Raw genomic sequence first — 25,976 nt, 5'->3', positions numbered from 1 at the left:
TGGATTTAATCAGGAATATATTAGGTCCTGATTAATCCTTCGATCATTAGAGAAAATGCAATAACGACACTCTACAAACATATTACATGTGACATGTCGATCGGTGTTAAAAATAATTATCAGCAGAGCTGGCGGAAATCACCGAAGATCGCCGTTAATCACCGATCGGAGATTCTGTGAAATTTTCCGATATTTGCCAAGTGCGCGCTAAGGATTGTGGGTAAATTATTATTTCTTATCGTTTCACCGATATCGGGCAGTTGCCAATCCATGGTTTATAGGTCCGTGATGTCGTAGATTGGAATTATCATAGTATCATATTTTTGTTATTTTGCTACATATTTGTGTGAACTGAAATTGAGCCAGTATAAAAAATGAATGCTAAGTTGAGGAAATAAATATATGAATGATTTGTTGTTTGTGACATTTATACAGATTTATAATTATTGATATATGGACTAAAATCCTTTATTGAAATGGCCCCCAGACAGAAAATGACAAGTTGCAGACAGAGCCTTAGGGTGCTCTTCAGACTGAGTAAACCCTCTTCATTTATTGATCATCATTTCTTGTGAGATTTATTATCTCCAGGGCAAAAGTTCTCACATTTCTTAAAGAATTTGATGGACATGCAAACTTGTCACATGATGTCATGTTTTTTTTTTCAAGGTTGTTTATGCCTCATAATGTAATACTAATTACTTTAAGATTTGATACTTAGGCATGAAAGATTTCTTAGCTGTTCTTGTGCTTAGGGGTACAAAAAGTTAATTTTTACTAACCCAAAAGACCCTATTTTTTCCTCCCGACCCTACATTTTTGTGAGTGAAAATGTTAAAATTTGACCATTTTATATTTTAAAAACGTTTTACATTATTGATATACCCTCATATAAGTAAATTTGATACAGAATTTCGGCTTTCAAAAAAATCATGGCAACCTACCTACTCTAAACAAAAATTGAGATGTTAGTGGAATGAAAGACATTTTTTGCACCACTTATCACCAGCTGAAGAGTGAAAACCAACCCTTGACTGATGTTGGTTGTAGTTCAAGGGACACCACTCCACAATTACCAAAGCCAGAGTTATTGACCTTGAATGTTGTAACTTGTGTACCAAGTTTCGTATAAATATCTTCAACTTTAATCTTCTGCAAAAGGAAACATTCAGTCAAGCTTAAAAAATGATACAAAAAAATGGAATAATTTATAGATAAACCTACCAGGAAAATTGGAACGTCATGATAATTTAATACACATTGGGCTGATGGTTCAGAATTTTTTAACATAAACCTTAACGTCATCATTGTTAACTTTAAATCTGTGTCGAACATTTGCAAGTTTTACAAGGCAATGTAACACTAATTGCAACAGAGGTTTGCAAAATAAAATATAATTAAATCATGGTTTGACTAAATCCCCGAAATCTCTATGGATCAGTTTTGTGTGCAAAGCGTCTGCAAACGTGCAGTGTTGAATAACAGAACCCACAGCTTCACATTCCTGTACCCTAAGGGACTATTTTCCAGACATCTTCTGCACAAATATTCCACACAGTGTGTCAGCTTCATACAGCCGAGGAAATTTAACCTTCTAAAAGTACTTCATGGATTTTATCAGGATATAATATGACGAGAAATGGTATTAACGGACATGTGATGATTAGACAACTAGCATTCTCCCTCTAGGAACTGCCCTTTAGTAACTGTTATTTCTTTCTGAGGAATGTCATGATAATTTATTTCACTTTGGGCTGATTGTTCAGAACTTTGTTAAGGACATCATCATTGTTAACTTTTAAATCCTTATTGCTCTGCAATTTAAAATTGACACATTTTGATCTGCCGTATTTCTAAGAAGACACCTGTTTTAAAGCTGTACAATTGTTTCATCTAAATATATTAGCATGTTACAAAATAGTTCACCTTTTGTTAGTTAACAACAAAGTCGTTTATCATGTTGTTAACTTCTGAAAGTTCTGAACAATCCGGCCATTGTCAAGAAAAGGTACATATTACACAAATAAATAATTCAACAAGCTCTTTAAATAGCTACCTAGACACAAAATTTCATCACTATCCATCAATTTTTACTTAGGTTATTGGGTCAAAACCATTTCTCTATTTTTAGTAACAGTGACCTTGACCCTCTCCCCTCCAAAGCCATTCCAAGTTATCTCGTCACATAAGCTACCTACACACCAACTTTCACTACTATCCATCAATGCAAGCTTAAGTTTTTGAGCGGAAATTAATGTTTAACACGCCCGCCTGCCTTACAATTCCCCTTTTTCATTGAAAACCTGGTTAAAAAGCATGACCAAAAGGTATTCTAGGTATGGACACAATTACAGATGTTGAATATTAGAAGAACAAAGGTAAAAGGCAAAATGACAAAAACAAAAACATTTTCCACCATCCGTTATGTACCTAATTTTCAACAAGTGTTTGTCAATCATAATAGCAAAAGAATATAGTGTGTGGAATATTTTTGGTATTTTCTTTTATTAAAGCATCCAAATGCTGAAATTAATATGTTATTTTTTTGTAAATTTTCAGCTTTTATGGATCTACCCCTTTAAATGATTAGAAAATGCACTACAAAGTGATATCAGCAGCTGGCACACGTTGGCACAGAAACCTTATCGGCAGCATGGTTTACCCTGGCAACAGCTAGAAACCTATCAATTTAAGCAACACTTAATCACGCCTAAAGTCCCCACCTGAACAGTTCAGTTTCTCCATATCCTCGGCAAGCCCCCCAGTGCCAACTCCTGCATGATTTGAGTGGAGTATGTCAGGCATGGCGTTTCGTCGCCCGGTACGCCCCGATGCGATAAACTCCTCCAATGACTGGGTTGGATCCATGTCAGTGCCCGGTGGTGGTGTACCTTCAGCCTTGCTCCCAGTCTGAAAAAGGCAGATCTTATCTTTAGTATCTTAAAGCTGCACTCTCACAAATTGACAGTTCTGAAATATAAAAAAAAAAAATAGTCTCATGATCGGCTGATTTTTTAATGAATGCCTTTAATTCAGTCATATAAGATAACTCAAAATAGATGAGATCTCAGTTGTTTGAAAAATAAATAAATAAAATTGCAATTTTCTCAAAGCGTTTGTAAAGCTTCTAGCCATAAAACATCAATTTTCGACCATGAAAAACTGCGATCTAATCTGTAGTCAGCCTTCTTATATCACTGGTTTGATGACATTTACGCAAAAAATGGCTCATTCAAAGACAAAAACATAAAAACTTGTCAGAACAAACAGTTTGAGTTTATTGGCAATATCAGCAAGTTCATGTCTTAAATTTGGCCTAATACAAACATCATAATTTATGTACAGATGGCCACACAAAAGAACAATTAAACACATTAATATCTGACACAAATATAAATAACTAGGACAAATAACATTCTGTTTATAACAAATAAAAATGCAATACATTACATAAAACCAAGTCAAGAACAAAAGGAGACATTATTTTATCAATAATGATGTCAATTAAGGTGTCAATAATGATACACACTGGTACAAGCAATTATTACAAATGACCTACAAATGACCTTATAAATAATAGATTAGTTGCAAACCACAACTTTAAAGGGACTAGACACCAGATGGTTCCATAATCAGCAAATACAGTATTTCCTCGAAACAAGGCTAGAATTGTCAACACAAGCTGGTATGAGGCCGATAATACATCACTTTACTTGATTAAAAGAATATTTTATCACTAATTCATCTGAGATCACCTGTTTTAGAATAGCGCATAATGATTTCCCAGTTTATAGTGTTTATATTTAGCATGTGAAAGTCACATGATTATTACATAAACACAATTATACCGACACTATTTTTAAATTAACTGGGATTTATGTGGTAGACAGACCCAGTAAATTTTCAAATTAAAAAGATATGCAAAAACTTCCAAAGATTCATTTGTCGTAAGAGATGGTGTATACATCAGTAATTAAGATTCAATGCATTTTACACAACAATATCAATTTGTTATTTTTTGACAATTTTCGGGTTTTTTCTTGCAGTTTTATCATCTGGTGACTAGTCCCTTGAAATGTGGGATTGTGCATGTGTGAGCGACCTTATGTGCACTACGCCATGCTGGTATATGTACACTGTACAAGTTTAGCTTGACATGTATATTTCAACACGAGGAAATTGATTGATGCGAGTGTCTATCAGCCAGTCAACACAAACCGTTTTAAGTGAAATTTCACAAGAGACTTTTAAACTGTGATTTTAAATGTTTGTTTAAATACATATACAAGTGAGCATGCATACACATAGTGTTCCATAACCCCTCTTTGTGGTCAACATTATATTTTGTCCAATGAGAAGGCAATATTTCTCAAGTTTTCCAATACATTTATTTCAGTAAACCAGCAGTTAAATGTTTAAGATTTAAATCAGGTGAAGTGGTATATATCAACAGTGGCTGGCCCATTTAGTAGGTACTTCACGCAATAACATGTAGACCACTTAAGAACTTAAAGGTTATTAGTATGTACTTAATAATTTTGTACATACCTTAACAACCTTTAACCATTTACTAAGTAATAGTTAGATGGTTTTTTTTGTCTTTTTTTCTCTCCTAAATAATTTAGTCAGCAGGCTGGGCATAATGGCAACTAGTCATTGAGAAGAACATAAATAAATTCTAACTTTCTTAATGTTTAGTGCGAAATGCCCCACAAATGTGTTTATATAAGCTAATGCCCATGGAAAGCCTCAGCTTCTAAATAACTCACTTAATCAAACCAATTAACGACTAAAAGGAAAATTGGCAGTAAAACTGTTTTCATACTAAATGGAAATTTCGGTTGTCTTTAAATCTGCTGAATGGATTTTGGGTTATCGGGTGTCCTGTTAAACGACTATAAATTAATTTCCTTGATTTTCACCCAAGCCCGCCCCCTCTTTTTTTTTGCACCACCCCTTAAATTTTATTCATATTGACTCAAATAAAAATGCTGAATCGGGTCTGTATTTGCCAATCGGTCGAGTAATGTCTGGGCACAGTGTTTATTCATACCTATGTTGTCGATGTATAACATTCACATGTAAAAAAGGAGAATTGTTATAAAAGTATTCATGGTTCGTATGGAGACAAATGTATATAATCTCTTATGCAATAAGTAAGAGCATAAACACATATTTAACGGTGAAACAGTCATAATAAAAAGTAAAAAAAATAAAATGTCACCCCCATTTAAAAAAAAAATGATTAAAAATCAAGCAATTAATTTTTATTGGCATATAAACACTAATAACTATCTTTATGACATCATAAAACAACAACAATACGTACCAAAACTTTATAAATCAAAAACAATTTTAACATCTCCATGAAGCATAAAATATCAAATCCATAATTCATACACTTCAGTTCTTATGCTTAATTCAATACTGAACTCATTTACTATTTAATCCTTAATTAAACTCAATAAAATAAATTTTGAATTTTTACCTTTTTATCAAAAGATATACTCTTAAGCACTTTTGGTCCGAATTAAATCCCAAAATCTTCTGAATGAATTCCAAAAGGTAAATGGTTCCTTCTCCAGTTTAAACCTTCATAATACCATTTGTTGAATGAATGTCATACAATAATAAAATCCACACCAATCCTTCTTGTCTCTGAAGGCGCTTATAATCACTCCCACTAATTAGTTATTAGCATACAAACCAACCTATGCAGTATATGCACTGTGTAATGGTTAAAGGTTGTTGGTGACTATATAATGTACTTACAAAACTTGATTTTCAAACTCAAATTATTTTTTTAAAAATCAAAAAATCTTATAATTCCAAACTAAAAAATTACAATGCCAAAAAATATGAAAATCTGGAACCAGTGGATGTAACTAACAATCTTTAAAAAAGTTAGTGGTCTACAATTTATTTTGTCTACAATTTATATACTAAATGGGCAAGCCACTTTTCATATCTATCCTCATTAAAACCAATAACCGCTGACTGCTGATTAACTGAAATAAAATGATTTGGAAAACTTAATTACTAGTTGCCTTCATATTGGACAAAATAAAATGTTGACCACTAAAAAATTAATTGGTCACTAATACTGACCTGAATCATTTATCATTCTGTCGTTAAATGTTGCTTAAATTTGTGATAAAGCTATAAGATTTTATTTCTTATTCCACAACTGTAAAATTTAATTCTTGTTTTGAAAGAAAAATGAAAAGACAAAAATCAATGATTAACAATTAAACCATTTTTTACAGCCCTACTTAAAGCACAATACAGAACCATCATATGATAAAAACCTTGGCTCTGACGTCAAGATAGCGGATCTACGTTATACACATTGATCAAATACAAATCCCAGATCAAGGCTCTTTGGTTTATTTACCACAACCATTTGTATGACACGTAAATAATGATTCAAATTGCGTCATTAATAAACTTGCTTGACATTTAATAGTACTTTTTATTAAACCTGAACTGCAGTTGCATTTTTTTACTTAATAATTGGTTGATGATAAATAATATCAATTCATAATTGAATTAAAATTATACCAATAATAGGCTTCAAGAAATTTGTATGAAATGAACTAAATACCTGCTTTTAATAATTATCCACTAATTATTCAGTTATTAAGAGAATGGCAATTTCGTGAACAAACCATTCTGTCATAAATAATTATTTAGTGAACTACTAATTAATTTTCTTTTTGTTATTCTGTCACAATAATTATAATTATAATTATGTGTAATTATAAAACATGACAGGATAATTATTTATTGAAAAGACATAACAGTTTCATGAATTTATAAAGCATGGATTGTAGATAATAATGAATTTTAATAATAATTTATAATAATAATAATAATAATAAATAGCACATATTTAGTTTAAACTTAATTATTTAATAATACTTTTTAAGAAATTTGTGAAAAAACTTATTACAATATTATATTTTTCAATCTAAATGGCACGATTTTATCCGAGAGTGTGGTCTTGTGTTGTGGGGGAAACCAGAGTACCGGGAGGAAACCCACTTGTCTAGGCGGGTGTACACAAACAAAACTCTCATGCCCCCACACCGAGAATTATCACCCCTTGTTGGGAAGCAAGTGCGCCAACCACTGTGTTACCAAGACAATAGCATGTACATCACCAGCATTCCTCGTGCAAAAAAAGTATCTTAATCAATGAGATAATTATCACTAGCAGATGCGAGAGACCTTTTCATGTTAAAATCATGTCAGCAAAGATTATGCTGAAATTACCAGTACACTCAAATGTACCATTGTGGACTGAAATTAGCCAAATCCTCCCTAATAGTACATCCTTAAAAGATTGTGTGAATAAGGCAGCTTATAATTAACCATACATAAGTATACCTACTGGGTAGATATCGAGGGCATCAGGTAGGGCATTATGTTTTTTTCTATTGTGTTTCATACTCTAGACAAGCTTGCAAACAACATTGATCGATTATTTCCCATGACCTCCTCCAGACTCAATGACGAATTGGACCAGATGGATGATAATGTATACACTCCCTCTTTCTGTCCCTAGTGTAAGGGTGAGTTATGTATACACTCCTTCTTTCTGTCCCTAGTGTAAGGGTGAGTTATGTATCCAAACCCTCTTACTGTTCCTAGTGTAAGGGTGAGTTATGTATACACTCCCTCTTTTTGTCCCTAGTGTAAGGGTGGGTTATGTATACAAACCCTCTTTCTGTTCCTAGTGTAAGGGTGAGTTATGTATACACTCCCTCTTTCTGTCCCTAGTTTAAGGGTGAGTTATGTATACAAACCCTCTTTCTGTTCCTAGTGTAAGGGTGAGTTATGTATACAAACCCTCTTTCTGTTCCTAGTGTAAGGGTGAGTTATGTATACACTCCCTCTTTCTGTTCCTAGTGTAAGGGTGAGTTATGTATACACTCCCTCTTTCTGTCCCTAGTGTAAGGGTGAGTTATGTATACACTCCCTCTTTCTGTTCCTAGTGTAAGGGTGAGTTATGTATACACTCCCTCTTTCTGTTCCTAGTGTAAGGGTGAGTTATGTATACACTCCCTCTTACTGTCCCTAGTGTAAGGGTGAGTTATGTATACAAACCCTCTTTCTGTTCCTAGTGTAAGGGTGAGTTATGTATAAACTCCCTCTTTCTGTCCCTAGTGTAAGGGTGAGTTATGTATACACTCCCTCTTTCTGTTCCTAGTGTAAGGGTGAGTTATGTATACACTTCCTCTTTCTGTCCCTAGTGTAAGGGTGAGTTATGTATAAACTCCCTCTTTCTGTTCCTAGTGTAAGGGTGAGTTATGTATACACTTCCTCTTTCTGTCCCTAGTGTAAGGGTGAGTTATGTATACACTCCCTCTTTCTGTTCCTAGTGTAAGGGTGAGTTATGTATACACTTCCTCTTTCTGTCCCTAGTGTAAGGGTGAGTTATGTATACACTCCCTCTTTCTGTTCCTAGTGTAAGGGTGAGTTATGTATACACTCCCTCTTTCTGTTCCTAGTGTAAGGGTGAGTTATGTATACACTCCCTCTTTCTGTCCCTAGTGTAAGGGTGAGTTATGTATAAACTCCCTCTTTCTGTTCCAAAGGTGAGATTTGAATTGATTCTTCAGAAATTTCAATCTTTGGTAAATAAACAATGAGTATACTGACACCCTTTTTAAGGGGGCCATGAGAAAGTCCCCATAGTGGGGCTGGAACCCATAACCTCTAGGGTGACGGTCAGACAGACGACCTATATTTAAATTTTAAAGTATGATACAAAATCATTTATTTTCAATGTACATAGATAAAACACAGATTGTATAGATTAAAGATTCATCCCCCATGAAAAACCCAACACCATCTATTGTAAAGAGAAACATTTGCCAAGCACATTCCTTTGAAGCAAGGACTTTCTTCCTGTTGGAAGTAGACTCTTGATTTCGACAGGCATCCATTATTTGCTGAGAAAAGAAACACTTGAGATTATAAATTTGGTGCATTAAATTATAACCACATTGATGTCATTTTTGCCTGTGAATTGCTGATTTTCTAGACTCTTAGCAGTTCAGGCATTAATAACTGGTATTTATGCTGCACATTTAGCTTATAAGCCTTTCCAGGTATATTATGTTGCAATGCAGAATTTGAATAAAAATGTTTGTAAAAATTATTATGTATATTTTTTGCTTTACTTATAGATGAACATGAATTTGGCATAAGCCAAGCTGCCAAATTAAAAGTATATTACAAAACAAACAAGAAATAATGTTTTCAAACAGCCGCCTCTGAAAACTGATGTCTCCTCTTAAACAGGAGCTTAGCTTCATTATATAACATTTATGCTCACAAGAAAATATTTATTGATGTCATTGTCAGGATAAATCTGTTTGTATTCACTGTGAATGCACTGAAATGCCACAAGGGAAATCACAACATTGTCACCTACTTCATCTTTGTTGGTTACTTAAACAAATTATCAACTACGTTGTAAGCTATTAAGATATTATCTGGGTGACATTTGACAAAACAATCAAAATAATATAAAAACTGCACTCTCATAGAGGAATCAGATCGTAGTTTTTAATATTTATATATCAAAAATTGTTAATGCAGAAAAACTCATTTTTCTTAAATCGTTCAGTTAAACACTTTAGCAACAAAACTTCAATTTTCAAAAGTAAATATTGAAAACTGCAATCTGATATTTTGTTACCAATCTTAATTTTCACCTGTTTCCAGATATTAACGCAAAGATTGATTCCTTTCAAGACAATTAAAAAATAAAAAAAGTTGTCAAAACGGTACATCTGTAAGTGTGCAGCTTTAAAGCTGCACTCTCACAGATTGAACATTTTGACAACTTTTTTATTTTTTGTCTCGGAACGAGCCAATTTTTCATTATTTTTGCGAAAATCCATGTAAACCAGTGATATAAGACTGCTGACAAAAAAGTAAGATTGTAGATTTTTATATTTAAGTTCAAAAATTGATGTTTTATGCATTTTTCTTAAACCGTTAGTAACAGTTAAGCCATAAAACCTTAATTTTCGAACGGAAATATAAAAATCTATGATGTGATTTTTTGTCAGCAATCTTATATCATTGGTTTGCAGATATTTACATAAAAAACTGCCCTTTCTAAGATAAAAAATAAAGAAGTTGTAAAAATGGTAAATCTGTGAGAGTGCAGCTTTAATGGATATAAACAAAAGGAACATTAGAACCATACAGTACATGAAGCTAAGAGTTTAAAGACCTGGTGTAGAATGCCAAAAAAAAATGTGCATATAATATGTATATTAGATAGTAATTTTACAATTTTACACCGCATATTCAACTGCAAATACTTTCTGCCCTCGAGGTAGAACCCTGTCCCTTTTGGGCCCACACTGTCCCTTTTGGACCAATCCTGCCCTTTTTAATTTCTGGCTAAAACACTAAATGAAATATGTAAATTTGGTAGTTGTTCACTTCAATGGCTTTCTAAATGATTTGTTAAAGGGACTAGACACCAGATGAAACCATTGCAAGAAAAATTGTAAAATTGTCAAAAACTTACATAAAACTTATATATGTGTACAACGCATTGAATCTTCGTAAATGATGTATCACATCGCTAACGACAGATGTTTCTTTCGCAATTTTTGTCTACTTTTCCAATTCAAAATATTCCTTTGTAAAATTATGTATAAACGGTCTCATACTTTAAATGGGTATTAAAAGGCTAGGCTTGTTTTAAGGAAATAGTGAATTTCTCAATTTTGGACCAGCTGGTGTCTAAGTCCCTTTAAGAATCAATCTGGCAATCCCATTGATAGGAAAATGAGTGTACATTAGCAATTGTAACATTTAGAGTACCCTATATATTAAATGTAGCAATACAAAATTTATCAAATGTATTACCCACCTATTTACCATTAGTTAGTCACTGTAATTAAAGGGACTAGGCGCCAGATGGTCCAAAAATTGGCAAATACATTATTTTAACAATACAAGCATAGAACTGTCAATACAAGTTTGTATGAGGCTGATAATACATTATTTTACATTATCAAAATACTAGACAACAATATCAATTTTATGTAGGTTTTTGACAATTTTCTTTTTTTCTTGTAATTGTATCATCTGGTGTCTAGCCCCTTTAAAATATGAGTTTAATTGTATCTATATCTCCCCCATCATTCTCCCCTACTAACGCTATGACATATTTCTCTTTCTCCTCAAATCAAGGGGTAACAATCTTGTTTTCTGCAGACATCTCAAGAATAATTTGATGAAAGCTGAGAAAAAACACTTCTGAATTGATAACAAACAAATCTTGTTATCTAGAAAATGCTTGTAAAGCTATCAAATTTTGCTATTTCAACAGTTTTCTAGTATTGCTTGAGTATATAAATCTCTTCTAAATTGTACCCCACTGGGAATCTGCCCCAATATAAAATCATCATTTTTTGTTTTTATCTCAAATAGACTACTTAATAGCACAAAAAGAAAGTTAGGGCTGTCTGAGAGTTGTAAAGGTGTCTGCCGCACACCCAAGATGTCGTCACCCAAGATGTCGTCACCCAAGATGTCGTCACCCAAGATGTCGTCACCCAAGATGGCGTTGGTTCGAGCCGCACCACATAATCTCTAGTCTTCTCAAAATCAACACCAGGAAAAAAAAAAAAGTTTATCAAGCTCTGCCCGCATCTTTTAGCTGCATTGGATAATGGCTTGAGGCTATCATATTTAAATTGTGTTTAATTACCACAAGTGATGTTAGATAGAAGTGACTGCAATTCCCAGTCAAATCCAGTTATTAGAAGACTTGAAAACAACCGAGTGACATACAAGAAATCTGGGTGCGATACCCTAGCTCTTTGCAAAGAGACCTGATCTAAAAAGGTTCTTAAACATGCCATTACTTTTAAGGTGTAAATTACTGATACACAGTATCAATTTTTCCTGGGCTGAACCAGTGCAGAGTACACAATTTCCCAGTACTGACCACATTCTTTGTGTAAAATACTGATACACGGGATCAATTTTTCCTGGGTTGAACCACTGCAGAGTACACAATTTCCCAGTACTGACCACATTCTTTGTGTAAAATACTGATACACGGGATCAATTTATCCTGGGCTGAACCAGTACAGAGTAAACCATTTCCCAGTACTGACCACATGCTTGGTGTAAAGTACTGATACACAGGATCAATTTATCCTGGGTTAAACCAGTACAGAGTAAACCATTTCCCAGTACTGACCACATGCTTGGTGTAAAGTACTGATACACAGGATCAATTTATCCTAGGTTAAACCAGTACAGAGTAAACCATTTCCCAGTACTAACCACATGGTGTAAATTACTGATACACAGGATCAATTTATCTAGGTTGAACCAGTGCAGAGTAAACCATTTCCCAGAATTGACCACATGCTTGGTGTAAAATACTGATACACGGGATCAATTTTTCCTGGGCTGAACCAGTGCAGAGTACACAATTTCCCAGTACTGACCACATTCTTTGTGTAAAATACTGATACACGGGATCAATTTTTCCTGGGCTGAACCAGTGCAGAGTACACAATTTCCCAGTACTGACCACATTCTTTGTGTAAAATACTGATACACAGGATCAATTTATCCTGGGTTGAACCAGTACACCATTTCCCAGAATTACCCTTTCAATGTTGTAAACTTGCCAAGAGAGCTACTGGTATCATATTTTAACATCTTTCCGTTACCCTATATAAAATGAAGCAATACAAATCGTATCAAAAATATCACTCACATTTTTACAAGTTTAAGCAAAGTCACTGCCATTTAAAGATAAGTTAGATTCTATCTATATCCTCTCCCCCCCCCCCCCCCCCCACCATTCTCACCTACTAACTCTATCTCATATTTCTCTCTCAAATCAAGGTATAAACGATCTTGTTTTGTTCCGACATCTCAAGAATAATTTGATGATAACTTAGAAAAACACTTCTAAATTGATAACAAACAAATCTTGTTATCTAGAAAATACTTGTAAAGCTATCAAATTTTGCTATTTCAACAGTTTTTTAGTATTGCTCGAGTTTATAAATTTCTTCTAAATTGTACCCCACTGAGGATCTGCCACAATATAAAATTATCATTTTTTGTTTTTTATCTCAAACTATCTCATGTTATGTCTCCAAACATTTATCTCTACTTGCACAAAAAGAAAGTTAAATTAAGAACTGTCTGAGAGATGTAAAGGTGTCTATTGCACAACCAAAATTTCATGAGTTTGAGCTATATACCACAATGATCTCTAAGACATGACTTGTTCTCTCAAGATGGATACCAGTTAGTTTAAACTTATCTATTTTACAACATTGTGAAATAAGTTATTACAACATTATATTAATCACTCTCGTTGGCACGATTTTATGCGAGAGTGTGGTCTTGTGTGGTGTGTGGGAATCCGGAGTACCGGAGAAAACCCACTTGTCCGGTTTGGTGACCACAAAACCAAGCTCACATGCGCCCAGGCCGGGAATCGAACCCATGACGCCTTGGTGAAAAGCGAGTGCGCTTACCACTGGGCTAACCGGACAACAATGGACACCAGTTCTTAAGTTATATCAGTTTTCAAAGATTAGAGGTCAAGGTGTCTGCCTCCCATCCAAGTTGGTCCTGGGTTTGAGCCTTTGCACAAACATTGATCTTTTGCCAGTACTGGCTAGTACCTAAGACACAAGACTTCTGCATGAAGTTATATCAGTTTCTAAGGGTGAGAGTCTGCCAATGGTCTAATACATTCCTATAATAAAATGCGTGTTTCTGGGAGAGATTTCTGGGGCAATAGATGTGAATCCAAAGTACCCGTCTTCATTGCTGCAAAATGTCTGCCTGAAATCCAGGTGGCCGTAGGTTTGAGTCCAAACAGAGGGTTTGTTTTTGTCATGTCAAACAGAACATCAGTTCTGGTAGCTACCCAAGAAACAAGACATCAGTTTGATGTCATATCAGTTTTCAAGTCTAGAGAAATAAATTTCTAAGTGCTACATGTTTCTATCCATTAACAATTTAACAGTTTTGAAACTCATGAATATTTCATGGTCTCAGAGAATGTTTTATGGTCTCTTCAAACAGACACTGTCCTGATCAATTAAGTTTCATGGCAATTGTCTATCATGTGTGTTAAGTGTTCATCAAACACTTTCGTTTGTTGTTTGCATGACATAAAGTCATTCCCAGAAACAAAAAGGCCATAATAATCAAGCATTTGATAAGAAATAACAAATGCTTTCTGTCATATTAATAAAATTAATGTGAACTTTATGCAAGCAAGTATTTTTTCAATCGATAAAAAAGTCTTAAAACATTTTTCCTTTAAAACTATGAAGACCTATTTCTGATGATTTGTTTCTCATGACCTTTAGGTTTCTTTATTAATTTGAGTTTATCAAGGTCTGCCCACGCATATTAGCTGCATTATGGCTTGACCACGCTGTGATGCCATCATAACATAAATTGTGTTTAAATGCCGAAAGTAACATGGTATAGCAGTGATTTCAATTTCCCAATCAATCCAGATATGACAAGACTTGAAGAAACAGAGTGAGATACAAGAGATCCAGGTGCATTACCCTAGCTCTTTGTGAAGAGACCTCTTTAACATGCTTGGTGTTAATCACCGATACACAGGATCAATTTTTTCCCAGGTTAAACTAGTACTGAGTACACAAATTCCCAGTACTACCCTTTCAAGAGCTATTGTTACCATATAAATTAAACGTCTTTTGGTTTGCATTGACAGGTATTGAACCCCAGAAAATCTGCACTCAAAGCGAACATGTAATTTCGTGGCTTTTAAGAATATTTTTATGCTTGTATCTATGCATTTTAGAAAACATTAGTAAGCCTTTTTAAAGCTGCACTCTCACAGATTGACCGTTTTGACACCTTTTTTATTTTTTTTGTTTTGGAAAGAGCAGCTTTAAAAGGCCACTTGCAATAATATTGAACCAACAAAACATTCATAATTTATTCCTATATTGTGTTAAACAATGAAAATGCTAATATTCAATAATTTACTTTATTTTATAAGAACTTTAAATTTTATATCTGGCTTTTAACTTTTTAAGTAAAACCATTAATAAGATTCCTAAAAAGTTACACTTTTATTTTAAAGAAAATAACATCAGAAACAAGAGTAAAACAAAAACATACCTGTTGATAACGATGACAAGTACCCTAATAAGATTTTGTAACTTTATTGAAGAAATGTCCAAGGTGAACTGACCACTGGACTGAGAAAACAATTGGGTATATAAATACTGTCTGGGTGGCTGAGTTGGTAAATGTTTTGAGACATTTTTTAATCTTGCCATCAAAGAGCTAGGATTATGGTTTCCTTCCAAACACTTTAAGACTCTTTGTCCAGTTGATAGCTATCACAGTTTGCGTTGATATGCAAGCCTATTTCTTATGATTAGCCAAGATAGAAGAATAGATGTGTTAAAAATAGTGACAACACTCAGATATAAGAATTGAGTGTAGGACAACACCCCCTTCCACCACCCCCCATCCCCTTGATAAAACACCTTCTTCTCATTTGTGTTAAGGTGGACAAAACCCACCTCATCATTTGACAAGAAGGCCCAACACCCCCCTTAGGTTTTATCAATGCAGAAAAAACACCTCCCACTGTCATATTGTGGCTCCCATAAGAATGTTTCCTTATATGGTATTATAACTAGGGATGCAAACGAATATTTGAATATTCGAATATTCGATCGAACGTTTGGTATTCGAATGTCAAAATAGGTATTCGAATATTCGGTGTTTTTGTTGAATTAATAAATTAATAAACTTTTTGCCTACAACTGTCATCTTCGTCTTGTTTTTACAACGATGGACCCCTAATAGGTGTGAACTTGATGACACTATACACGCGTCATATCGGATATATCGCCGGGAACTATAAACAGTCCCCATAATTTTGTATTTACTGGCTGTTAGACAAGTGAAATAAAACACATTCCAATTATTTTGGGTACATTTAAAATGACCATGCCAATTAAGGGTTTAAAAGATCGGCCTTTATACTAATGTTTTGTCTTCACTGCTAATCAAGCTTGGCGATATTGCTCAAATCGCCTTGATGATATGAAGGACATGTGCTAGTTATGTGCTTTAAACTGTTTCCATGTTTTCAATATACACTCTTGCGTACAAAAATTAACTGTATGGTATAACGTTTAAGGATATATGTCCTGTATTGTTGTACAATTCCTAAGGCAAAAGCGACGTTTAGTCATGAGGTCATTTTCTATAAATATATCTCGTAAACATCAATCCCAAAACGAGGCTGCAAGTCCCACGTTGGCGCATATCGTTATTTAACCCGGAAAACGCAATTCCCTGATCTTATTTTGCATTGTTTACAAAAATGAACGCAGAGGAATTGGTACAATTCGTTTTTGTTATTTTGTTAAAGATATATCGCTTTTTCTTGGAATATATTTTGAAAATGGGGAAATTCAGAGGCTAATTTGTGGAACTATAAGGCTTCGTCGCGTGTTCCGAATACGACCAGGAAGGGTAACAGGGCCCCCGCTATTACGTTAGTGAATAATAATAGTTTACTACAATTCTTAAAGGTTCATTTTGGTGTTCGAATATTCGAATATTCGATCGAAAGAATAACCGAATATTCGAATATCACTTTTGCCATTCGTTTGCATCCCTAATTATAACTAATAATAATAATATTAATCTTGTAATTTAATTATAATTTAAACATTCAAACTTTCATATCTCACAATTTGAAACCTAATATTACCGGGTACTTTAACTTCAAACACAATTTCCAAAATTTGATTAGTTCTTCTCAGCCCAATTATCTCCCTTTAATACCAACACGCTTTTTTCGGCACCGCCATGCTCCTAAAACTGTTTGCATTTAAATGATGCTATAATGGCAATTGATCAACCATGTCCTTTCAAAACAGAACAGCAAAAAGTACCGTAAAGATAGAAAAGTACCGTATTGAAGATAGAAAAGTACCTTATTGAAGATACAAAAGTACCTTAAAGATATTGTTATGCAGAGCATGTTTTTCATCTTTTCTAGCAGCCAAAATTTTAGACATTTTTATTCCAAATTGTTTAAAAAATCAATAAAAAAATCCTGATTCATTGTTTGTGCTCATGGTTTAACTTAAGCTAGGGTAGTTTCGTTTGATTCCAAATGTAAGTCAATCTTTCATTAATATTAAATTGAGCTTGAAGTATTTATGTCATAAATTTCCAAAATTAGATATATCCAATTATTGGGTAAAAATGCTCTTCAATGATGATATTTTTAGTTATTTTCAAAATAGAATGGTGAGGCTGCTGTATTACAGGTTATACAAAGTTTACAGGCGCTGCTACAATTAACACTTCATCGAGGTTCTATAAATGGGGGAAAGTAACTGTTATTAAATGCCATAGACGCCCTGTTATAGAATGTAATAACAACATATGTCTGAAACTGCTAACAATCCTCAATTTTGTGTTGGCAAATAGGTGTTGACGACTCACACATTTCAGACAAAAATTGTTAATATTTGATAGAGAAGTGTGTCTATTAGTAAGCACAACCTAATACATACTTCATCATTATTTGCACATATAGTATGGATTAAAGCTGCACTCTCACAGATTGAACGTTTTGGCAACTTTTTTTATTTTTTGTCTTGGAACGAGCCAATTTTTGCAAAAAATCATGGAAACCATTTATATTAGACGGCTGACAAAAAATTTGATCACAGATTTATATATATGAGCTCAAATTTCAATGTTTTATGCATTTTTCTTAAACCGTTATTCGTTAGTAACGGTTTAAGCCATAAAACATTAATTTTCGAACCAAATATGCAAATCAGCGATCTGATCTTTTGTCAGCTATCTTTAATCATTGGTTTTCAGATGTTTACGCAAAAATTTTCTCTTTCCAAGACAAAAAATAAAAAAGTTGTAAAAGTGGTATATCTGTGAGAATGCAGCTTTAAAGTTCATGTTTAACAAATTAAACAAATTGATTTCAGAGAAGAGACAGCAAAAACAGGAATAAGTTTGTATAATTTGTATCACATGAACTTAAAATATTATTGAAATGTGTGTGCGATTAATTAATCAACTCACTTCACATACAACGAAAATAGAAATACAGGGCATAAAATTGAACATGTCATCTCCAAATCGCTTGTTCAAAATACTAAACTATGTCTAAACATTTTCATAAAAGACATATTTAAATTAATTTTTATGCATTACTTCAACAAAAGTACTTACGGTAAACTTACCACTTCTTTTATGCTGAAAAAATGGCAGTTTCACAAAAATAACTCATGTAAACTTTACATAAAAAATTACATTACCTGTTCCATGCGTTGACCATGTGCCCCTGGTATAAACTGTTGGTGGTTTTCCTGCAAAAATATACAAAGTCCTCTACATCTTGGACCGGTAGAAACACAGCCAGGTCTGTCACAAAACGCTACCCTAACAATCGGCTAATCCCCTGAAAATAGATCAATTTAATAATCTTTACAACCATACAGTGAAGAAAAAATATATTATAGGTAGATAGCCACATTATTCTGGGATTTAAGCTAAAGTGTCACACCCTCAGGCCTGTCCCTTATTCATAGCACCCTTCTGCCTTCATGGCATCTAACATGCCTACCCTTTTGCCTTCATGGCATCTAACATGTCTACCATTTCTGCCTTCATGGCATCTAACATGCCTACCATTTCTGCCTTCATGGCATCTAACATGCCTACCCTTCTGCCTTCATGGCATCTAACATGCCTACCCTTCTGCCTTCATGGCATCTAACATGCCTACCCTTCTGCCTTCATGGCATCTAACATGCCTACCCTTCTGCCTTCATGGCATCTAACATGCCTACCCTTCTGCCTTCATGGCATCTACCATGCCTACCCTTCTGCCTTCATGGCATCTACCATGCCTACCCTTCTGCCTTCATGGCATCTACCATGCCTACCCTTCTGCCTTCATGGCATCTAACATGCCTACCCTTTTGCCTTCATGGCATCTAACATGCCTACCCGTTTTCCTTCATGGCATCTAACATGCCTACCCTTCTGCCTTCATGGCATCTAACATGCCTACCCTTCTGCCTTCATGGCATCTAACATGCCTACCCTTCTGCCTTCATGGCATCTAACATGCCTACCCTTCTGCCTTCATGGCATCTACCATGCCTACCCTTCTGCCTTCATGGCATCTAACATGCCTACCCTTCTGCCTTCATGGCATCTAACATGCCTACCCTTCTGCCTTCATGGCATCTAACATGCCTACCCTTCTGCCTTCATGGCATCTACCATGCCTACCCTTCTGCCTTCATGGCATCTTCCATGCCTACCCTTCTGCCTTCATGGCATCTACCATGCCTACCCTTCTGCCTTCATGGCATCTACCATGCCTACCTTTCTGCCTTCATGGCATCTAACATGCCTACCCTTTTGCCTTCATGGCATCTAACATGCCTACCCGTTTTCCTTCATGGCATCTAACATGCCTACCCTTTTTCCTTCATGGCATCTAACATGCCTACCCTTCTGCCTTCATGGCATCTAACATGCCTACCCTTCTGCCTTCATGGCATCTAACATGCCTACCCTTCTGCCTTCATGGCATCTAACATGCCTACCCTTCTGCCTTCATGGCATCTAACATGCCTACCCTTTTGCCTTCATGGCATCTACCATGCCTACCCTTCTGCCTTCATGGCATCTACCATGCCTACCCTTCTGCCTTCATGGCATCTACCATGCCTACCCTTCTGCCTTCATGGCATCTAACATGCCTACCCTTCTGCCTTCATGGCATCTAACATGCCTACCCTTCTGCCTTCATGGCATCTAACATGCCTACCCTTCTGCCTTCATGGCATCTAACATGCCTACCCTTCTGCCTTCATGGCATCTACCATGCCTACCCTTTTGCCTTCATGGATTTAAATGCTAAAAAGGTCATATGTATTTTTCGTTTTGTTTAAACGAGTAAAACTGTGATGGTTCAAACAGGCGGTTGTTTGAGAACTGGTGATCGATCGAGGTCGAGGCTAAGTCCCAACCATTATTCCTTCTATTTTCATATAAAATATACTGACGATGAATCGTAACCGAAATAAGTTGAGGACCCAAGCACCATTGCCAGTCTCAAATACATAAATCATGCACAAAACCTTATGATTACCTCGAGGTCATTATATCACACATTTTCCTGAAAGCATGTTCAAAAATAAACAAACATTGCTAGGTCAATGTGTCCATTTCTCCATTACCGACAGTTGCCCTGTCACACAACTGCAGAATTCTGTCATTTTTAAAAACCTGGCTATTAAAATCCCTACACTCTATTGATTGAAACCACAGTAAACATTACACTTCGCAAAACTACATAAGGGCTAACAATACCCTTGAAGTAAAATGCTATCTGTAACTCCATGAAGTTTTGTTAATAAAACAAATACCCTAAGTAAACTATATTCTGATAGGCAGTCTTTTCTTATAAGTATTCCATCCTTTATGAATGAGCATTAAAATCAATATGACACCATGTGAATGTTTAAAAACAGTGTTGATAAATAAACATACCAACGATAACTACCAATCAATTCCCAATATAACAATACAGCACAGTTTCAGACAATTAAGACACTACAGACAATACATAGCTGGAATATTGACAGCATACTGTCATCCTGTAGGCGAATAATTCAATTTTTGGAATGAGGTTGCTGAGTCTGGACATGTGACAGAGGCACATGGGACCATAAAAAACAATGGCAATTTTTAAGGCAAATATGGTAACAGTAATAACAGTATTCCCCCCTGAGGCCTATTTGGAGTGTTGGTGCAGACATGCTTTCAAAGGCTGAGCTGGAACTCTGACACTGTTTAATTGCTGTGACGTGCTTTACCCCTGCATGTGACATGACGTTAAAATGTTTGGTCCTGTCATGTGTAAATGTTTACCGTAGGTAATCTGTATGACATGCCAAGTGCATGTATTAGGCAGGTTGCGGCAATTAAAGAGTTTCAGAATTGTATACACTAAAGCAAGAGCTAATCAATGGAGTCGCGTTGATTGATATCTTTATAGATACGCCTTTTTGACTTCTCTATCCATAACCTCATAGATATGCCTTTTTTATTCCTCGAACCACAGCCGCCTAGATACACCTTTTTACTAACCATATATACATATTTTTACGCAATTACTATAGAAATGGTAACAGCTGCACGAAATTTGCGCAGAAATAATAATTGATTTTTTTACTTTTACATCAGCAATTGGTTCTAATTTTGTAACATTATAGATGTGTATGGAGTTTCAAATAAATATTTTTTGTTTCAGAAATTCTAAAGTCTTAGGCAACACCAACCACACAATACCACAGATCACAATACCACAACAATTAGACAGAAAAGATAGAAATGTCCATAAATAATTCAGACATTGAGAAAGATTTTACCAGCTTGAAAACTGCGCTTTGACGCTTTTTGTTATGCACCAGTCAATTGTAACCACGGCCCCCCAGGTCCGGGGGTATACTGGGGATAGCCCGGGAAATGGGCCGTGTTTTTTACCTTTCAGGTGGCCCCGCAGTGCCGGGTGAATGTGGTGGTTTTCTTCAGTTTAAATATAGCGGGGAATGGGCCTTACCTAGGGTCGCTGGGGGAGCGGGGGCATTTGGCGGGGATGTTACCATAAGTTCATCCCCGCAGGACGGGGGTTTTACCCGGGCTTGGCTGGACCGAAAATCAAAGTCCCGCTATTCCCCGGACCTGGGGGGGCCGTGGTTACAATTGACTGGTGCATTATTTGACCATAGCAAACTAGGCAAAAACATTTACCAATCCAACTCAAATTTAAAGCTGGTGGGTCAGACAGATTATCTGTTTTACTACAACAAAACCAGTCTTGTGACGTCACAAAACCAATTTACTGTGAACAATTCCCTATCCACGTTTTACACACATCATTTACATTTTATTAGTTTGGTCAACAAATCTTCATGCGTTCTCTGAGTTAATCAATTGCTAGCGATATTAATGCTTTCATTTGGAAACATTCACAACCATCAGGCCGATTTTCTCCTTTTCCCCTTTATGGACTAATGAAAGTGTACGGTAATAAAAAATGTACAAGCTCTGGAACTGAGTGCAAACAGTCCTCTACAAAAAGGAGAACTGATGCCAATTCACTACGAAAATTCCTTTGAAACATTGAGATAAGCTTCAAGTATGCATGCATATCACTTTATTTAAGATTTGTACAAGATCAAAGCTACCGGGTCATGAAAATAAATTTTGATGTGTACTGAACATTGTCTGTTACATCTGTAGCATATAATATGTAAAAACAATCTATTAACCATGCAATCAATGTATCAACATTTTTATTTTTGTATTATTTAGTCTTGTCACTCCAATTAAAAGCTACTTAATTATCATCGCGGGCAACCATGTTACTTTCTACCATTATACTTCAAACACACCATCTGGAAAATTGACTGACAAAATCTTGTTCATATAAATATGTATGAGGCAGGGCTCAAACAACTAATCCTCCAATAAAATCGCATACTGTTAAAATGAAATACTCTCCAATAACTGTGCTGCAAGTTGCCTTCGCAGGCGATTGGTCTTGTTTAAAATTTGTAGTGATCAGGACTGGTGGACTTAGTTCAAAGCGAGATTTTCTACAGGAAAACATTTAAAGTATGAATGTCCGTTCATATGACTGAGCCAGATTTTTGGAGAGGTTTCCTAGTGGAACCTTTAAAACTGCCTCATTAATTATTCGTAATTACGAGATTTGCATCGTCAAATCGCCCAGGGTACACAACTTAGCAAAGCGCAGTAGGGTATCAGGGTATACGACAGTGCTGAATTATGGGTGAACAAGACAGTCAATGCAAGGAAGCTTGCCACTGAATGTTGAAAAGGTAACAAAGAACAAAATTTAATTAAAAAAAAACAACTTCAACTGACATCATTCTGCTTTTTAAACATTTTTACAGTGAATTGACCTCAGCTTTACATGAATGCAAACTTTTTTGGTAACAATTTCTGGAAATCATCTAGTTCTGTTGCAATCAACTACCAGGTGCTTCAGGGATTTCCACAGCAAATGTTGAAGTGGCAGCTTAATGTAATCTATTGCAACTTCAATCAGTGTAATTAGCCTGCATCACACATTCAAAAGCCCATAGCTGTTAGATAATTATGGCAGTCCACTGTGATTCTTTTGGAAATCTGCTTAAATGCTTCCCTTCATGTACTCACATATTTCATAGCCATGGGTCCTCACTAAAAGTAAAAACCTGTGGGCCCAAAGCCTTGTTTTTTTGTACCCATATTAGTTGACAACAAGGCGTCCTACTTAGATGCCCATTGTCATAAATAATGGGTCCCCCGAAAAAAAATGAGTATAGCAGTGATTCAGAGATTTGCATTAGCCAAATGTCTGTAACCTTGGTAATAATAATGTTTTAGGTTGGAAGAAATTTCAGTATACCTATGATTTATATACAACCGAGCTTGCATTATTTTTAGTGCTTAATATTAAATACTATAGAAATTCAGGATAGTGCTTGAAAATCTGGGCCCACAATTAGAAATGTAACGGTCCGTTGTAGGTGGCGGATGTGTGTTCAAAGTATTACATTCCATTATAGACGGAAATACGTTAATAGTATGTATGTTTACTTGGTTGGTAATATGCAAATTAGCTAAGTCTGGGTTCTATGTGAAAGAGAATTTACTGTATATTTTGAAAGACCAGCGGACTCCGTCACGGTCGAGCATGCTTTTCTCTGAAGGGATCTGTTGGTGTTTGTTTGACATCGCACATTACACAAACATTCTTAAGGGCGAGCTTATTCTCAGACTCACAAATTTATAAAGTTACAAAAAGTCATCTTTATTCGAATCCTTTGACAAACTTTATGTAAGAGATACAGGTAGTAATAATTTCCCATTAGCAACTGATTCAACAATTTTTTCCGTGAATGCTCTAAGAAGATTTACATTTTTGAGTCGACAGTCGGAGCTCTGTGAGACTTGAATGTATGTAAACATGGCCCCAGGATTTCTAAGATTCACTGGACTCAGTGGATGCGGAACAACTTGAAACATTGTGGCACGCTAAACCCTTTTCTTCACCGAGAAGGGGCCACATCAGCAGCCCTTAGCTAATCCCTTTATTATACAACTTTAGAGTTAAAAAGCTTATCTTACTATAGAGGCTATGGATAGGAGTCAAAAGGCGTTTCTAAGGGGCTTTGGATAGAGGAGTAATAAAAAGGCTTTACGAATCAAACACCCTATGGATAGAGGAGTAAAAAGGTGTGTCTATGAAGAAAATGGTTTATAGCCATGTTTATATACAGATTGCTCAGAACGTCCCAATTACATAATGCACCAGTCAATTAAACCATGCCCCCCCCCCCCCCCAGGTCCGGGGAATAGCAGGGACTTTGACTTTCGGTCCAGCCAACCCCTGCTAAAATCCCCGCTCTGCGGACATGAACTGATGATCAAATCCCTGCCAAATGGCCCGCACCCAAGAGACCTTAGTTTAAGCCCATTCCCCGCTATATTTTGCACGAAGACAAAACCATCGCGTTCACCTGGCACTGCGGGGCCACCTGAAAGGTAAAAACAGCCCATTTCCCAGGCTATCCCGGGTTTATCCCCAGACCTGGGGGGGCCGTGGTTATAGTTGACTGGTGCATAACCAGGGGTCTTTTGAAATCCTCTCCAAATGTATGAAACTTCTCCTTAAGTAATGATGAAATGGTATCCATGTTTGTTAAATCCAGCAATTTGTAGAGCCAGATTATTAGCAAACATTTCTGAAGATTTTTTGTCAAAAAGTTAACTTTTAACAGACATTGTACTCAGATGACCTTTATAAAATGTTTACAATCTTAAAAAATCATGATCTTGGTATTTAAATGTCATCATGTCATCATGTTAATTAATTGCTGGCAATAAGAAAATGCCACAGAATTGGGAAAGCCTGGATTGATACAGTTCTGCAATTCTGCTTGTTATACAAGATACAATAACAAGAATGGTTTATTAAGAATGTATTTATTAATAATTCAGATATTGCAATCTAGGACAGCCTACAAAAGGACAATATTCTTATTTCCAACAAGTTGTTACTGAATAGATAGCAGATTGGAAAAGATAGTGTTGATACGCTGTCAGAGAGCCCTAAAGTACAATATACTTATTTCCATCAAGTTGTAACTGTAGAGATCTCAGATTGAAAAAGATAGTTTTTGATACAGAGAGCCGGGGTTAAATAATATCCCAGCTGAAAGTCACTGAAAGTTTACCTGTCGCACCAAGTTTTTACCTGTCGCAATGTTAGTTTAAACATATTTATTTTACGACGATTGAAACAAGTTATTACAACATTATATTTATCACTCTCGTTGGCACGATTTTACGCGAGAGTGTGGTCTTGTGTTGTGGGGGAAACCGGAGAACCCGGAGGAAACCCACTTGTGCGGCTTGGTGACCACAAACCAAACTCACATGCGACCAGGCCGGGAATCGAACCCGGGTTGCCTAGGTGAGAAGCGAGTGCGCTAACCACTGCGCTAACCGGACAACCCGGTTCCATGTCGCAATGTTACAAACAGTATTCAGTTACATCAGCCTAAACCTTGATTTTAAGCCTCTTTTTCAAATAAGTTTTGTAATTCCCCATTATAACAGGTCTAGATCTTTTTGGTTAGATGTGTCCTACAGTACTATAATAAATTACAAAAAAAGCCAAACATCATGTAAAAAAAATCAATATTCGGATCTTATAAATGTCATAATTTTTTTCTTCCCTTGCCTCCCAAAAAGAACTCATATCTGGTTCGTCTACCCATGGAACAACTAGATCTTATTCTTTAATTCATCTTTAAATT

General features: G+C 35.6%; 1 protein-coding gene across 3 annotated transcripts in view; it reads right to left on the bottom strand.

The window, feature by feature from the left end:
• The window catches only part of LOC128205498 (cAMP-dependent protein kinase inhibitor alpha-like), a 38,734-nt gene that overhangs the window by 4,659 nt on the left and 8,099 nt on the right, over positions 1–25,976 (bottom strand). For 2 of the 3 annotated variants that reach the window (XM_052907194.1, XM_052907193.1), the window contains exons 2-3: positions 18,381–18,523; positions 2,724–2,910 (exon numbers count right to left, since the gene is read on the bottom strand). In XM_052907194.1, the coding sequence (XP_052763154.1) occupies positions 2,724–2,910; positions 18,381–18,389 (196 nt within the window). In that variant the 5' untranslated portion in view covers positions 18,390–18,523. Of the gene's footprint in view, positions 1–2,723; positions 2,911–6,108; positions 6,282–18,380; positions 18,524–25,976 lie in introns of those variants that run through there. The other variant, XM_052907195.1, reaches the window with a different exon arrangement.

Source organism: Mya arenaria, chromosome 10 (assembly GCF_026914265.1).
Source record: "Mya arenaria isolate MELC-2E11 chromosome 10, ASM2691426v1".
NCBI lineage: Eukaryota > Metazoa > Mollusca > Bivalvia > Myida > Myidae > Mya > Mya arenaria.
The sequence above is the reverse complement of the archived record's forward strand: the minus strand, read 5'-3'. Positions and strand labels throughout refer to the sequence as shown.